Consider the following 16,515-nt stretch of genomic DNA (forward strand, 5'->3'; position numbering starts at 1 on the left):
TTGAGCGGTATATTGGAAACTAGGCAAGTGGGGTTTATATATCTGTGGATATATAAATAAAGAACAACACTCTGAATACAGGGGGATGACATGAAACAACCAGGGCCAGCTAACACTTCCCAGGAAAGGATTCCCCCAGGCAGGAATCAGCCAGGTTTTTTTTGTGTCAGGAGCAACCGGAGTTGCTTCTGGAGTGAGAGAATTGGCTGTCTGCAAGGACGTTGCCCAGGGGACGCCCGGATGTTTTGATGTTTTACCATCCTTGTGGGAGGCTTCTCTCATGTCCCCACATGGAGCTGGAGCTGAAAGTGGGAGCTCATCCGCGCTCTCCCCGGGTGGGATTCGAACCTGGCAGCTTTCAGGTCAGCAACCCAACCTTCAAGTCACAAGGCTTTTATCCCCTAGGCCACCGGAGGCTCCAATCAGCCAGGCTTTGAAGCTGCCAAGACTTTTGAATGCTAATCAAGGTGATTAATTGCAACATTCACATTTGCCTCCAACAGGCAAGAGTTCTTTCTCCCACCCTGGACCTTCCACAGATATATAAACCTCACTCATCTAGTTTCCAATATACCTCACAACCTCTGAGGATGCCTGCCATAGATGTGGGCGAAATGTCAGGAGAGAATGCTTCTGGAACATGGCCATACAGCCCGGAAAACTCACCGCAACCCAGTGGTGGTTTTTTGTTGTTGTGTTTTAAGAGCATTTGTGAACAGAAGGAACGTACCTTTACTGAAAAATACCTCACATCTCCAAAATTAACTGTTTCAGTCTTTCTGTTGCTCCTATTTGCTTTGTAAACTTGGGGGTTTGTGCACTTCATGATTTTATCAATACTAATACGGACCAATAAATAGATGTCACGTTTAACAATGACTTTTTAACATGGTGCCTTCTGTTAAGGAAGCATGAACCTTTCTGGGAACAGAAAGCAAAACAAACACGGAATATCATATTGCAAAGAACTGATGAATTCTAGTATTTTATACATACAAAACCCTGCAACAAGAACAAAAAATGACAAGATAAAAAGATCTTAATTGTACAGTGTACAATGACAATAAAGCTATTCTCTTCTATTCTGAGACTAGTTTCCCAATACAGTCGAGTCTCACTTATCCAACATAAACGGGCTGGCAGAATGTTGGATAAGCGAATATTTTGGATAATAAGGAGGCATTAAGGAAAAGCCTATTAAACATCAAATTAGGTTATGATTTTACAAATGAAGCATCAAAACATCATGTTAGACAACAAATTTGGCAGAAAAAGTAGTTCAATACGCAGTAATGCTATGTAGTAATTACTGTATTTACGAATTTAGCACCAAAATCTCATTATATATTGAACACATTGACTACAAAAATGCATTGGATAATCCAGAACGTTGGATAAGCGAGTGTTGGATAAGTGAGACTCTACTGTATTTTCAATTTCTTTTCTGTAAAATCCATGTGTCCACATAATAATAAAACTTTTATATTTCAGGGGATTAATGTTTTTTTTTCCCCTGTATAATTTTTCTCACCTAAATTGCCCCTCTAAGCCCTTATATGTAAGGTAGGAAACAGTACTTGCCATCAGGTTCGAGAAGGATTAGGTTGTGAGGCTGGAGTGATTATCATGTTATTTCATAGCATTTCTTGTCCAGTTATGTTGTCGCCACATTTTTGGTGCACAATAACCTTTTAGAAATTTCAAATACTCTGAAAAATTGCTTGCATTTTACTTTGGTGTGGGTTGCCTTGTGACTATTCCATTTCCCCCCATGTAATGTAGCTGGAGAGTCAATGTGTTAGGATTTCAAAATACACTCTTTAAGAGTAATGATACTGTATGTTCTTATATGAGGATCTTTGGCTTTCAAACTAAGATGAAGTGTGGAGTATTGAACACATAAGTAAGAAATACACAATGGTTCTTTTGAGCAAACCAGGACAAGGTACTTTCACAATGGGATTCGAGTAAAAGGGACAAGTATCAATGCTTTAATTGAGGTTCTAAGCAAAGATGGCTTGCTTATAATCATGTTCAGTTTGATCAGTGAATACTGTATGATAGTGCACAAATTCTTGTTATTTAGAAATACAGTCTTCTCTCAAAGATCAAGCCAAGGAGAAACAGATCCCATATTTTTGGAGCATAAGTAGCATTGCACAGGGTTTTAAAGTCTCTTTTTCCCCCTTTTTAAAGGGGGGAAATGTAAAACTAATTTCAAAAATTGAGCTCACCTGAAGCATGGGAAAGAATGGGCAAGGCAAACAATTATATTAGGATTTGGCTTAGCCAAAATATCAGGGGAAAAGCAAGCTTGGGCCATAAGAAAAAAACAATGTTGATCTCCATGTACCTTTTTATGTACCTTAAGTGGAGGAGAACTAAATGGGTTTCTGTGTAGTCAGGGAAATCATTAGATCTATCACAACACTCACAATATCTGGGTGTACTGTGGCACTGAAACAAGTATTTTAAGATTGTTTGCTACATGTTTCAGATCAACCCATCTCCAGTAAAATATGACATCTCTCATAAACTAGAAATTTACAACAATAGTATGTACAGTTCTTAATAGGTTACTTTTTTCGTGTCAGGAGCAACTTGAGTCGCTTCTGGAGTGAGAGAATTGGCCGTCTGTTACGAAAACGTATGCATGCACAAGTTGCCTAATCAAAGCGTTTTTGCTACCCTGCATAGAATCATAGAATCATAGAGTTGGAAGAGACCTCATGGGCCGTCCAGTTCAACACCCTGCCAAGAAGCAGGAAATAACTTTCAAAGCTCCCTCAACAGATGGCCATCCAGCCTCTGCTTAAAAGCCTCCAAAGAAGGAGCCTCCACCACACTCCAGGGTAGAGAGTTCCACTGCCAAACAGCTCTCACAGTGAGGAAGTTCTTCCTGATGCTCAGGTGGAATCTCCTTTCCTGTAGTTTAAAGCCATTGTTCCGCGTCCTAGTCTCCAGGGCAGCAGAAAACAAGCTTGCTCCCTCCTCCCTATGACTTCCCCTCAACCATATACATCTACTAACAGTGTTGTTCTATGCATCTTCACTTTTGTGAAGCTTCCATTTTAGAAAAACACAAATTTTCTTAGAATATGTTCCAGAATCCCCTCAGCATGTACAATGCCTTTTTGTTCTTTTAATGTAGCACTGTAGTCCAATCTTTCCTATGAGGTGAGGAGGGAGTGTGAAGAAACCCTGGTGTCATCTTGTCTTCATGAGTTATTTTATTAAATCTATTGGCCCGCTGAGGTGGTAGCGGATGCAGGAAGCGGCACTTAGGTAAAATACTCGTAAACAGCCATCTGGCCGAGGCTGAGGCCAAAACTATGAGGAATGGCAGAGTAGTTGGGAGCTGGAGCAGCTCCTCCTCCTTCCTCTTGGAGGTAAGAGAAGCCAGCAAATCTAAAGTATCATAGAATCTAAGGTGCATCCTGTTTTTTGAAGTCCATTAAACAGGAAAAATGCACCTTAGATTCGATGAAATATATAAGTAAAGGGAAAGATTTTCCCCTGACATAAAGTCTAGTCGTGTCCGACTCTGAGGGTTGGTGCTCATCTCCATTTCTAAGCTGAAGAGCCGGCGTTTGTCCATAGACATGCCCAAGGTCATGTGGCTGGCATGACTGTATGGAGTGCCGTTTTCTTCCCACCGGAGTGGTACCTATTGATCTACTCACATTTACATGTTTTCGAACTAAGGTTGGCAGAAGCTGGGGCTAACAGCGGGAGCTCACCCCACTCCCCAGATTCAAACTGCCGACATTTCAGTCAGCAAGTTCAAATGCTCAGCGGTTTAACCTACTGTGCCACTGGGGGTTCCAAAATATATACATACTGTATATATATCCAAAAAGCAAACCTTGATTTTGCCGCTTTATGTAAGGGTTACCATTTTACTACTTCACTGCATATAATAGGACCTGAGCATCCACAGATTTTGGTATCCTTGGGAGGTCCTGGAACCAAACTCCAGTGGATGCCAATGGCACACTGTACACAGAAATAGAAAGAAACGCAAAGTAACAGGTAGTATAATAAGTCAAAAGTTCCATATAAAATAGGGTGAGTGATTAATGGCTTTCAACATGTTGCTAGACAACAATTGACTGACTAACTATTGGCCATGTTGGCTAGGACTAATGAAAACTCCAACCCAAGAAACACTGGAGAATTGTAACTTGTCCACCCCAGATGTAAAACAAAATGCACAACAAATGTAGGGTCACAGGAAGGTTCTTTGATTAGAATCTCATTTTTTTTTATAAAGCATTAAAAGCAGCGATAAGAGGGGATCAGGCAGGAGGGATACCACTGGGAGCAATATTTAATTCCTATTGTAGATCCCTCTTTCAAAACGTACTGTTGCCCACTGAGGGAAATTTGCATGTACTGTGGTGACAGTGTTTTGGAAATTCATATTTTATTCTCCACAAGCACATAGAAAGGTTGCCATAACTCTCTCACTATATGGCTGCACTCTGAGAACGTACAGTTGTTTGTATTTTTAAATAACGAGAAGAAAAGGATACACTTGGGAGTGAAATCTTTGCACTGCTTCACAATAACTGCCAACAAGCCAACCTATTAGAAAATAAAATGTCCAATTAGAACTGTTATGAAGTCACATTACAGTCAAAGGGAAAGATTACTAAAAAAAAAAACATTTCGTACCCATATAGCTTTGAAATTAAAAAGGCAAAGTCCTAGAATTTTGTATTCCATCCCCTCCAAAATTTCATCATTCAAAGCTTTATGCTGGAGAGGATACATATCTGTTTTCTTGGAAATAAGCACCTCTCTGTCTAATGAGGCTTGGTTTCACATATAGTGAAACCTTGAGTTAAGAGTTCAATTCATTTAATGACCAAGCTCTAAACTCAAATGTTTCTTATCTCAAAGCAATCTTCCCATTGAAATGCCATTCTGGGCCCCTGAATACCCCCCTTTTTTTGGTTACATGTTTTTAAATAAGAAAATGGGTGGGCTTTACGCATTCTCAAAGGAATAATCATAGAGCCATAGCTATAGTTAGGCAGCTTTCTTTCTTTCTTTCTTTCTTTCTTTCTTTCTTTCTTTCTTTCTTTCTTTCTTTCTTTTTTTTGGATTACGGTGACTACATTTTTTATTAAGACAGATTAAAACAAAACTCGCATACAAACATATAAAAAGCAAAACATCAAAAACAGCAAAATATTAAAAATAATTTTTCTAGGATAATACTGCCACATCCTAAACTTAAATAAATCCAGTAACTACAAACTACAATCAATCTACGTCATCTAATCTACAAGCAACCTACGTCATCTAATCTCTCATGTCCCGTACGGGGAGCTAGAACTGACAGACGGGAGTTCATCCCACTCACCAGATTCGACCCGCCGACCTTTTGGTCAGTAGTTCTGCTGGCACAAGGATTTAACCCATTGGGCCACTAGGGGCAATTTAGTGAAAAGGAACCATTGGTACATCTATTCCCCATGTAATAATACACTTCTAATCCAAAAGAAAGTGATGGAGATTTGGCCCCATCTTTGGTGGAGGAACACAATGAATAGGCTCTAGCCTTTCTGAAAGTTAGTTAGAGATTTCTCCTTAATCAAGGAAGTAAATTTATCCATTTCGGTGAGTTTGCTTATTTTTATAAGCCAATTGTCTTGAGACGAAATCATTGAGTCTTTCCATCTTTGAGCGTGATTCACTCGTATAGGTGATACACTGAATAGAGATGGGAAGGCTCTGGCCTCACTATCATTTCATTCCCTTGTAATTTAAGGTAAAATGGATGGTGACAAATAGCACATAGTTCACCTGGACTCCTTGGTTATGTTATAGTAACTAGAGATGTAGATTTTAAGTATACATCACCTAAGGTTGAAAAGAATTTCCTGTAAGACTAGTCAGAACCAGCAGAAGAATAATTTTTTTCATGTCAGGAGCAACTTGAGTCGCTTCTGGAGTGAGAGAATTGGCCGTCTGCAAGGACGTTGCCCAGGGGACACCCGGATGTTTTTGATGTTTTTACCATCCTTGTGGGAGGCTTCTCTCATGTCCCCGCATGGAGCTGGAGCTGATAGAGGGAGCTCATCCGCACTTTCCCCGGGTGGGATTCGAACCTGGCAGCTTTCAGGTCAGCAACCTAACCTTCAAGTAACTTAGTCCACTACGCCATCTGGGGGCTCCAGAAGAAGAAATAAGATGGCAATTGGCAAATAAATATTTAGTACAGGGGTGAGAATCTTCCACTCCTTTTTTTTAGTAGGTAGATTATAATGTTTTATTTAAAACCCCTTAAGCTCTTGAGTGGCAGGAGATTTATTGTGGCAGGAGAATAATCAGTCAACTTTATGCTTTTGGTATGTTACTTAAATACATAAAACAACATCTCTAGTGAAAGATCGTAGTCAACTCATAGACCTTTCCATGTATGCACTTCCTTTCAGAGACTCTACATAGTTTAGGATTATTTGGCATCTTGCTTCTGTAGCCATTGCATGGTCTAGGCATCTTAGGGGGCTGTGTTTGATTAAGTTAGGTTTGAACTGATTGTTAATAGTGGGTATTATAATAGTGGGTATTATAATATTTTACCGCTCATCACATTAGCACTTTACAACCGTTCTTACCTAAGAGACTGATTTTTGCAATCCCTTATAATTGGGACGAATATTTTATTCGCATTTTATGCTGTGGCCTTTATTTATACTACATTCTAACAATGTCCCCTTATAACGATTACTGGCATTATTGTACTTTGATCACCTTGGTATATCATTTGTCATCATTTTACTTTTATCTTTACCTTTTGCTGTGTTTCGTTGTTTCTAGGCACTGAATGTTTGCCTTTGTGTTGTGTATGCTGGAATCCGCCCTGAGTCCCCTCGGGGAGATAGGGTGGAATACAAATAAAGTATTATTATTATTATTATTATTATTATTATTATTATTATTATTATTATTATTATTATCTTGTATAAAGAATACATCTCTAACATATGGCACATGGTATTTCTAGCACATAACAGTGGTAAGGAAGATCACCTTATATTTAGGCAAGATAACACATATTTCATGCATTGACGAAACTGCACACAACAGATTGGCATTAACAAACATTTCCATATCTAACAGCAATGCATTTATGAGAAGCAAAATATTCTCACTCATTTGGGGACTGCAGCCTTCTATCTTTTGACTCAGTCATGGAACTGGCCCTGAATCAATAGACTTATATAGAACACCCAATCTACTTACACAAGAGTTTCAACCAGGTTGTAATCACATCCCTCGTCTGTATTTTTCAGAATTTTATTTGTAAGCCCATACTAGTTTAAAATTAAAACACCTGACATTAAAAATCAATATTAAGACCACATTTAATTTACCTACCACATCACCACAAGGAACTAAATTATGGATCCCAGCGGACAGGAAAGATTCTTCTTCCTCAGGGGTCTTCTGAGATCTCAACAACATCTATAAAAAATGAGAAATTAAGTTTTGGTGTTAATTACAGGTTATACGTTCTGCAACCTGATATAGCTTAACCTACTAAGGAAAAAACAATGGGGACAACATTTTAAAGAACTACAATGACTCCTTAATTGCATTGACCTGTTTGGCTCAGAATTCTGCCTCAGCAAGGAAGAACAAATGAGATATTGCAGTTGGTGCCAATATAGCATTGAGAGGGCTGGAGCAACTCTCCTATGAGTAAAACTTAGACCTGGGGCTATTTTGTTTTTGTTTTTTAAATCAAGTAAGAGCAAACATCATTTAGGTGCAAAGCAATATGCATAGTATGGGAAAAGTGGAAAGAGGTCTTTCTCTTTGTCTCATGATGGTACTGACCAACCATCTAATGAAAGTCTCATACGCACTGCAATGTAATGCGGTTAAACTGCATTTTATGGCAGTGTAGATTGGGCAAAAGATGAACTCAAGTGATTCAAGACAGACAAAAGGAAGTACAGTACTTTTTTCTCACAGTGCATGTGACATCACTAACTCACAATACTCTATACTTAGACTATACATAGAATCCACTTTCATATTTATGTACATATTAATTAATTGGGAAAGGGGAAATATATCCTCTATATTAATAACTTATTCTTGTACCAGTAGGGAAGTTGAAATTTGATTCAAATGTAGCCCAAGATGAAGAAGCTGGATTCAGTAGGTTTTTTTCTGACCACATGAAAAAACTGAAGCAGGGGGGTATTTGTAATCTTGCTCTTAGAATTGGGGTACATAGTATAACTAAAAATATAGATAATTTAATTTAAAATTATAAGCAATTTAACTGAATATCCATATAAGTCAAGGCACACTGACAACTGGGGCATGAATTTACCTCATAATAGAAGCCAACATTCTAGTTCAGAGGAAGCCAAGCCTTGGATGCAATGGAACCTTGCGCAGTGTGAATTCTGCTTCCGCTCAACATGAGCCTCAATCTCCTTCTAAAAGGTAATGAATGTGCGTGCACAAGGAGACCAGAGGTAGGACCATACCTCTCAGGCTCACTCCACAACCTCTGCTCACAAACATGAAGGGTGATATATGCATACACGCGTGCATAAAGGCTATCCCTTAATACTGGGAATTTTTCCTCTCAGTTGGATATACAGAGCCTACATGGATGTTGCATTCATGCAAAATTCCCTTTTATACCTTCCTGGGAACTGTGGAGGGAAGGAGACTATGAAAAAACAGGGGCCAACGGGCATGAAATGTAATGCTCCATGGCCACTGGGGTGGGGGGTGGGGATGCTGGTCCCTCATGTCCAAGAATGACTGATATTTACCAAGTATTACTGGTATTATCACCCTCCAGCAGATTCAAATAGCTTGAGGAGGAGACACTATTTTTTTCAAACATCTTGCTCTCTGCTGCCTTCCGACAGCAAGGCTGGGTCTAACTTGAATTGCACATAGCTTTTATTATTAAGAGGTTGGCTTAACGGAAGAGGACTAACTACATCTATTTGCACTTTACCTAGCTTCTAGCAGCCACCCTGTTAACTTGTTGTTTTCCATCTACCCCCCTACAATTTTAGAGGTTTTAAATGGTATTTTAAGGATTTAATGTGTTAGTAATTGTGTGGACTTATTTTACGTCTTGTTCGTTTATGTTGATTTATAATGTACTAGCTGTGCCCGGCCACGCGTTGCTGTGGCTTAGTCTGGTGGTGTTGGTCAGTCTACATTAGGTTGTATTTATGCTGTGACCTCCACCCTTCTTTATACTCACATTAGTAGTAGTATTTGAAGTCTGTTACCTTCTTAAATTTTTGTGTTGATTGATAATTGCTTGAGATCCCTGTTGTCTTTGGTTTGTTGTTAATCGTGATGTCTGCTTCTGCTGAGTGTGGTTTATATTTTTATTGTGGTAGAATAGTCTCTTTTTTGCCTGTGTAGGTGTTTATTATTATTGTTGTTGTTGTGGTGATGAAGGTTGGATAAGTTAGATGCTACTGTATTTTTTTTGGAGGCCCAGTGTAGCACTGACTGGCCTCTCAGCTTCAGTGCCTGGCTGCTTCTTGCCTGTGATGGTGTTGATTCTTATTGTTGTTGTTGTCATTGTTATTATTGCAATTGTTTTTTTGGAGGCCAAGTATGAATGTAGGGATTGGGGAGGTAGATGAGCACTGAAAGGCCTTGTAGCCTCAGTGCATGGCTGATTCTTGCCTGTGTAGGTGTTTATTATTGGTGGGTGAGTGGATGGATAGATGAGTGGATGGATAGATAGAGTGGGTGCTCTCCTTGTTTCCTTTATTCCCATGCTGTTCCCTTTCTCTGCTCCGATCCTGAGCTCGCTGATAAGAACACACTGGTCAGAAAGGAGGGTAAATATAACCGGATCAATGGTCTTTCTCTCCCTTTTGCTCCTGGCCTTCCAGGCAGAGAGGGAGGGCTCTTGTCCTTGGCATTCCTTCGCTTCCCTTCCCTCCCTCCTTCCTTCATTCTATCCGTCCCAGGCTTTCCTGCCTGCAGATCCATGGAACTGGGTCAATGGGTTGGATGGCGGGGAAAGGGAGAAGGAAGAGGCCTCTAATTGAAATGCATGGACTCAATGCCATGGGGTGCTGGGATTTGTAGTTTGCATCCAGTCCAACCCCTTTCTTTCTTTTTGTCATGGAGGAAGACCCCACCCAAACCCCTCAGACAGATGGCCATCCAGTTTAGTTGTGTTGTTATAGTCACAATGCGTTGTGAGTTTTGTGGTTCTGGATTGTGGATTTGTGGTGTGGTTGTGTTGTTACAACCGGGAGGCAAGGCTTTTGCATTGTGTTGTCAAGTTTTGTATTTCTGGGGCGTTGTGTGCCATGTTTCGTATTTCTGGGGCGTTTGATTGTGTTGTTATAATCACGATGCGTTGTTCTGAGTTTTGTGGGTCCGGATTATGGTTTTGTGGTATGATTGTGTTATTACAACCAGGAGGCAAGGCTTTTGCGCTGTGTTGCCAAGTTTTGTATTTATGGGGCGTTTAGTTGTGTTGTTATAGTCACTATGGGTTGTTGTGAGTTTTTTGAGTCCGGATTGTGGTTTTGTGGTGTGGTTGTGTTGTTACAACCGGGAGGCAAGGCTTTTGCGTTGTGTTATCAAGTTTTGTATTTCTGGGGTGTTTAGTTGTGTGCCAAGTTTCGTATTTCTGGGGCGTTTAGTTGTGTTGTTATAGTCACGATGCGTTGTGAGTTTTGTGGGTCTGGATTGTGGTTTTGTGGTGTGGTTGTGTTGTTACAACTAGGAGGCAAGGCTTTTGCGTTGTGTTGTCAGGTTTTGTATTTCTGGGGCGTTTAGTTGTTATAGTCACAATGTGTTGTTGTGAGTTTTGTGGGTCCGGATTGTGGTTTTGGGGTGTGGTTGTGTTGTTACAACCGGGAGGGAAGGCTTTTGCATCGTGTTGCCAAGTTTTGTATTTCTGGGGCGTTTAGTTGTGTTGTTATAGTCACTGTGCAAACAACTTTATCCTTTTATATATAGTTAAGAGTTGTTCCTGATTTGTTTACCAATTTGTTTATGTATTGCTCTCAGTACTGAATGTTTGCCATTGTTTATTTTGTTGTGAGCTACCCTGAGTCCCTTCAGGGAGATACGGCGGGCTATAAATAAAATTTCATTCATAAAGTTTCAGAACAAACATTTGGTTTGCAAGTAAAGCTGAATTACTGTGTCTGGGAGTTGGTGCTCATCTCCATTTCTAAGCCGAAGAGCTGGCTACACAGATGACAGAGAAGCCATTGAAATCCACAGGCAGGTGGACAATTTCAACAGAAAGGAGGAAACCATGAAAATGAACAATCTGGCTACCAGTACTAGGTAAAGGTAAAGGTTTCCGCCTGACATTAAGTCCAGTCGTGTCCAACTCTGGGGGTTGGTGCTTATCTCCATTTTGAGGCCAAAGAGCCGGTGTTGTCCGTAGACACCTCCAAGGTCATGTGGCCGGCATGACTGCATGGAGCACTGTTACCTTCTCACCGGAGCAGTACCTATTGATCTACTCACATTTGCATGTTTTCGAACTGCTAGGTTGGCCAAAGCTGGGGCTAATGGCAGGTGCTCATCCTGCTCCCTGGATTCGAACCTTCGATCTTTTGGTCAGCAAGTTCAGCAATTTAATCCGCTGCGCCACTGGGGGCTCCACGTTATACAATTAGTATTACAGAATATGTTGTACCATATCAGAAGTCGTAGTACAGTAGAGTCTCACTTATCCAACACTCGCTTATCCAACGTTCTGGATTATCCAACGCATTTTTGTAGTCAATTTTTTCAATATATTGTGATATTTTGGTGCTAAATTCGTAAATACAGTAATTACTATGTAGCATTACTATGTATTGAACTACTTTTTCTGTCAAATTTGTTGTTAAACATGATGTTTTGGTGCTTAATTTGTAAAATCATAACCTAATTTGATGTTTAATAGGCCTTTCCTTAATCTCTCCTTATTATCCAACATATTCGCTTATCCAACATTCTGACGGCCCATTTACGTTGGATAAGTGAGACTCTACTGTATATACAATATATTATATTACATTATGAATATTACATACAAAATAACAGCACAATTACATTACAATGTTATTATTTCTATATATTATTACATTGTACAGTAGAGTCTCACTTATCCAACACTCGCTTATCCAACATTCTGGATTATCCAACACATTTTTGTAGTCAATGTTTTCAATACATCGTGATATTTTGGTGCTAAATTCATAAATACAGTAATTACTATATAGCATTACTGTGTATTGAACTACTTTTTCTGTCAAATTTGTTGTATAACATGATGTTTTGGTGCTTAATTTGTAAAATCATAACCTAATTTAATGTTTAATAGGCTTTTCCTTAATCTCTCCTTGTTATCGAACATATTCGCTTATCCAACGTTCTGCTGGCCCGTTTATGTTGGATAAGTGAGACTCTACTGTATATACTGTATTGAGGAAAGCTTGGAAAAGATCATGATGCTGGGGGAAAAGGAAGGAAAAAGGAAGAGAGGCCGACCAAGGGCAAGATGGATGGATGGGATCCTTGAAGTGACTGGCCTGACCTTGAAGGAACTGGGGGCGGCGACGGCCGACAGGGAGCTCTGGCGTGGACTGGTCCATGAGGTCACGAAGAGTCGGAAACGACTATGCGACAGAGAGAGAGAGAGATCTATATATATATTGAGGGGCTCCCAAGTGATGTTGCAGGAGACACGATGGAGCTGTATCTTCCTGGCAGTATTGTGCGTTTAGCCTTATACAGATAGGCAAGTTTTGGGACACCCTTAAATGTGGGTCCTTCAGGAGTGATGGACTTCAGTTCCCAGAAGCCTCGGTCGGAACAGCAAACGGAGAGTGGTTCTGGGAAATGAAGTCCGAGAGCTCTGAGAGAAACTCAGCGGGTTGAGTTCCACAGGGAGAGAGCGCACGAGCGAGCCGGAGGGACGGAGAGAGCCTGCTTTCCTACTTCCTTGCGTCCCTCCCTTCGCCTGTCCGCGCCCTACCCGGAGGAGGGAGCGGGCCTTCTCTCCGCGGAGGCGTTCGGTGGGCGAGGTGCTGAGGCTGATGCCGCTGGCGCAGGCGCCGAGGTTCATGGCGGTGGCCAAGGAGAAGTGCGAGATGTTCGGCTCGTCGGCATCGTTCAGGTCTGGCTGGCTGCGGACTGTGGTGGCGCCGCGCTCCCACGGGGAGGAGTAGTAGTAGGGCGACGAGTCGATCAAGTAGCTACGAGGCGCCGCCGGTGATGCCGCTGCCGCCGCCGCCTTGTCGAGCGTGCCTCTCCGGGAAGGGAGCTCCAGGTGGGGCGGGGCGAGGGAGTCCCTGTGCTTGGAGTGGCCCCCCATGGCCGCGGCGGGAGGCGGGCGCCCTCTCCCTGCCTCCCAGGCCCCGCCGCGCGCACATGCCCCGAGCGCTCTTGCCCGGGACCCTCTGCCCGCTCACGGCCGCGCCGCCACCGCCGCCGTCACAATTGGCACCACAAAGGCCGCGCCGCCACTGCTCTTCCAGGGGTAGCTGTGGGCCGGGAAGCCCTTTCCCAGGTACACGCAGCCCCCAACTTAAGATAGGCTCTATGAATTGTCGAAGGCTTTCATGGCCGGAAGCACTGCGTTGCTGTGATTTTTTTCCCGGGTGTATGGCCATGTTCCAGAAGCATTCGGTCCTGACGTTTCGCCCGCATCCATGGCAGGCATCCTCAGAGGTTGTGAGGTCTGTTGGAAACTAGGCGAGGGGGGTTTATATATCTGTAGAAAGGTCCAGGGTGGGAGAAAGAACTCTTGTCTGAAATGTTACATTTGACCACCTTAATTAGCATTGAATGGCTTTGCAGTTTCAAAGCCTGGTTGCTTCCTGCCTAGGGGAAATCTTTGTTGGGAGGTGTTATCTGGCCCTGATTGTTTCCTACCTGGAATTCCCTTTTTTTAGAAGTGTTGTTCTTTATTAACTTATTCAGGTGATCCCTCATAGTCCGAGGATGATGGTACTCCCAAGTGTAGTGTCTTGGTGGTGAATGTGTAGGTGGCTGTGGAGACCTATCCTTAACCCGCATGTTCTTCCGCAGTGAAGACATCAGTTTCCAGACGGAAGATTGTCCCTGTCAGGGTTGGCTTGGCACGCCCTTCTCCTGGCACGTTTCTCCCTCTTCGAATTCTGCAGCACTGCTGGTCACAGCTGACCTCCAGCTAGAGTGCTCAAAGGCCAGGACTTCCCAGTTCTCGGTGCCTATGCCACAGTTTTTAAGGTTGGCTTTGAGCCCATCTTTAAATCTCTTTTCCTGTTCACCAACATTACGTTTTCCAATTTTGAGTTGGGAGATGGTGATCAGGCATTCAGACGTGGCCAGTCCAGCGGAGTTGATGGCGTAGGAGCATCTTTGGTGGTCTTTGCTTCTTCCAGCATGCAAACATTTGTCCGCCTGTCTTCCCAAGAGGTTTGTTGGATTTTTCGGAGGCACCACTGATGGAATCTTTTCTTTATTTATCGTCCTGGTTTTAGAGTTTTTTAATACTGGTAGCCAGATTTTGTTCATTTTCATTATTTCCTCCTTTCTGTTGAAATTGTCCACCTACCTGTGGATTTCAATGGCTTCTCTGTGTAGTCTGACATGGTGGTTGTTGGAGTGGTCCAGCCTTTCCATGTTCTCGAATTATATGCTGTGTCCAGGTTGGTTCATCAAGTGCTCTGCTATGGCTAGCTTCTCTAGTTGGATTAGTCTGTGGGTACCTTTCATGTTCCTTGATTCCAAGGCGAACTCAACCACCTAAACTGGGCCCTACAGGCCAATGGAGACTCCTCCACAGAAGAGCTGCAAGACCCAAGAACAAGCCATAAGAGTAAAGACAAAAATCCACCCAAAGGAAAAGTGTTCTTACCTTACATCAAGGGAACAACTAACCACACAGGGAAGCTAATGAAGAAACAAAACCTACAAATTATCTACAGACCCACTAAGAAAATCTAACAAATGCTACGTTCAGCAAAGGAAAAGGGGAATCTTCTGATCTCTCAGTCTACAGTATAACATGCAGCTGTGGAAAAGAAGTCTACATAGGTACCACCAAACACAGCACTGCCCAAACACGAATCGAGGACTTACCCAACCAGAGAAGTCAGCCATAGCAGAGCCCTTGATGAACCAATCTGGACACAGAAATGCTGGGTGACTCTAATAACTACCATGTCAGACTACACAGAGAAGCCATTGAAATCCACGAGCATGTGGACAATTTCAGCAGAAAGGAGGAAACCATGAAAAAGAACAAAATCTGGCAACCAGTATTAAAAAAACCCTCTAAGATCAGGACAGTAAATAAAGAACAACAGGGGAAACCCAGGCATGAAACAATCAGGGCCAGCTAACACCTTCCAACAAAGGATTATCCTAAGCGGAAAGCAGCCAGGCTTTGAAGCTGCAAGGCTTTTCAGTGCTAATCAAGCTGGTCAATTGCAACATTCACACTTGCCTCAAACAGACAAGAGTTCTTTCTCCCACCCTAGACATTATTCCACAGATATATAAACCCTACTTGCCTAGTTTTCAACAGACCTCACAACCTCTGGGGATGCCTGCCATAGATGTGGGCAAAATGTCAGGAGAGAATGCTACTGGAGCATGACCATACAGCTGGGAAAACTCACAGCAAACCCAGTGATTCCAGCCATGAAAGCCTTTGACAACACAAGATAGGTTCTGTAGCAGGCCCGTAGCCAGAAAAAAAAGTCGAGAGGTTGATGACTTTTTAGGCCACGATCTCCTGATCTGGCACCAGATCTCAACAAGGCCCTGAAATGACCATCATTGTGCAAAGGTTCTTCACAGGTAATGGAATCATTTAAGCCAGTTCTTGTCGGCCACAAAGGACAATTGTTTCCACAATTGTCAGAAGTTTCTTTCTGTTTTCTTCTGCTTTTTTCTCATTGCTTTTATCGTCCAGATGTATTTGATTGTGAATTAGGAAGATGTTATTCAGCCAAACATAAGAAGTTCTGCTGGTAGTTTTTTTGGTGTCTGTCAAAAATTTCCATTGCATTTTTCCATCGCACAAATGGTTTAGCAACCAATGTATCAAGCAACTGATGACCACCTTTACCATTAACTTATCCTCCAAGCACCACACTGTACTTATAGAGTGCACTTTGTACATGAAGTGAGTAGTTAACCAGGGAAATTTGCTGAACTATTTGGGTTGAAATCTTAGGTGCCCCTTCTTATCCACAGGAAATACATATTCTGGCAATGGATTCTGTGGATTTTGCACTAAATTCAGCTTTCATTTGGTCATCAGAAACAGTCTTGTTTATATGAAGTCCAATGACACAGCGTCTTCTCTTTGCTCCTGTTCCATTGTTTCTTTGGCGGAGCTTGGATTAGATGAACTAGTGGTAGACACTCCTGTTTCCTCAGTTTCCACCTGCAATCCAGTCAAATCCCCTCCCCCCCCCCCCCCCCCCCGGGCTCGGTACCTTAGGCTTTGCCTGCCAGCTGCGGGTAGACCAACTTAGTTGCTTC

The 16,515-nt window shown here is 42.1% G+C and overlaps 1 protein-coding gene across 7 annotated transcripts in view; it reads right to left on the reverse strand.

The window, feature by feature from the left end:
* The window catches only part of c2cd6 (C2 calcium dependent domain containing 6), a 52,185-nt gene extending 38,764 nt beyond the window's left edge, over positions 1 to 13,421 (reverse strand). The window contains exons 1-5 of one of the 7 annotated variants that reach the window (XM_062961775.1): positions 13,013 to 13,421; positions 7,393 to 7,479; positions 6,806 to 6,862; positions 4,536 to 4,587; positions 731 to 879 (exon numbers count right to left, since the gene is read on the reverse strand). In XM_062961775.1, coding sequence (XP_062817845.1) covers positions 731 to 879; positions 4,536 to 4,587; positions 6,806 to 6,862; positions 7,393 to 7,479; positions 13,013 to 13,351 — 684 coding nt within the window. In that variant the 5' untranslated portion in view covers positions 13,352 to 13,421. Of the gene's footprint in view, positions 1 to 730; positions 880 to 4,535; positions 4,588 to 6,805; positions 6,884 to 7,392; positions 7,480 to 8,124; positions 8,327 to 12,571 lie in introns of those variants that run through there. The other 6 variants (XM_062961773.1, XM_062961784.1, XM_062961788.1 and 3 more) reach the window with 6 other exon arrangements.
* Positions 13,422 to 16,515: the final 3,094 nt, after the last annotated feature.

This window comes from Anolis carolinensis, chromosome 1 (assembly GCF_035594765.1).
Source record: "Anolis carolinensis isolate JA03-04 chromosome 1, rAnoCar3.1.pri, whole genome shotgun sequence".
Taxonomy (NCBI): Eukaryota; Metazoa; Chordata; class Lepidosauria; order Squamata; family Dactyloidae; genus Anolis; species Anolis carolinensis.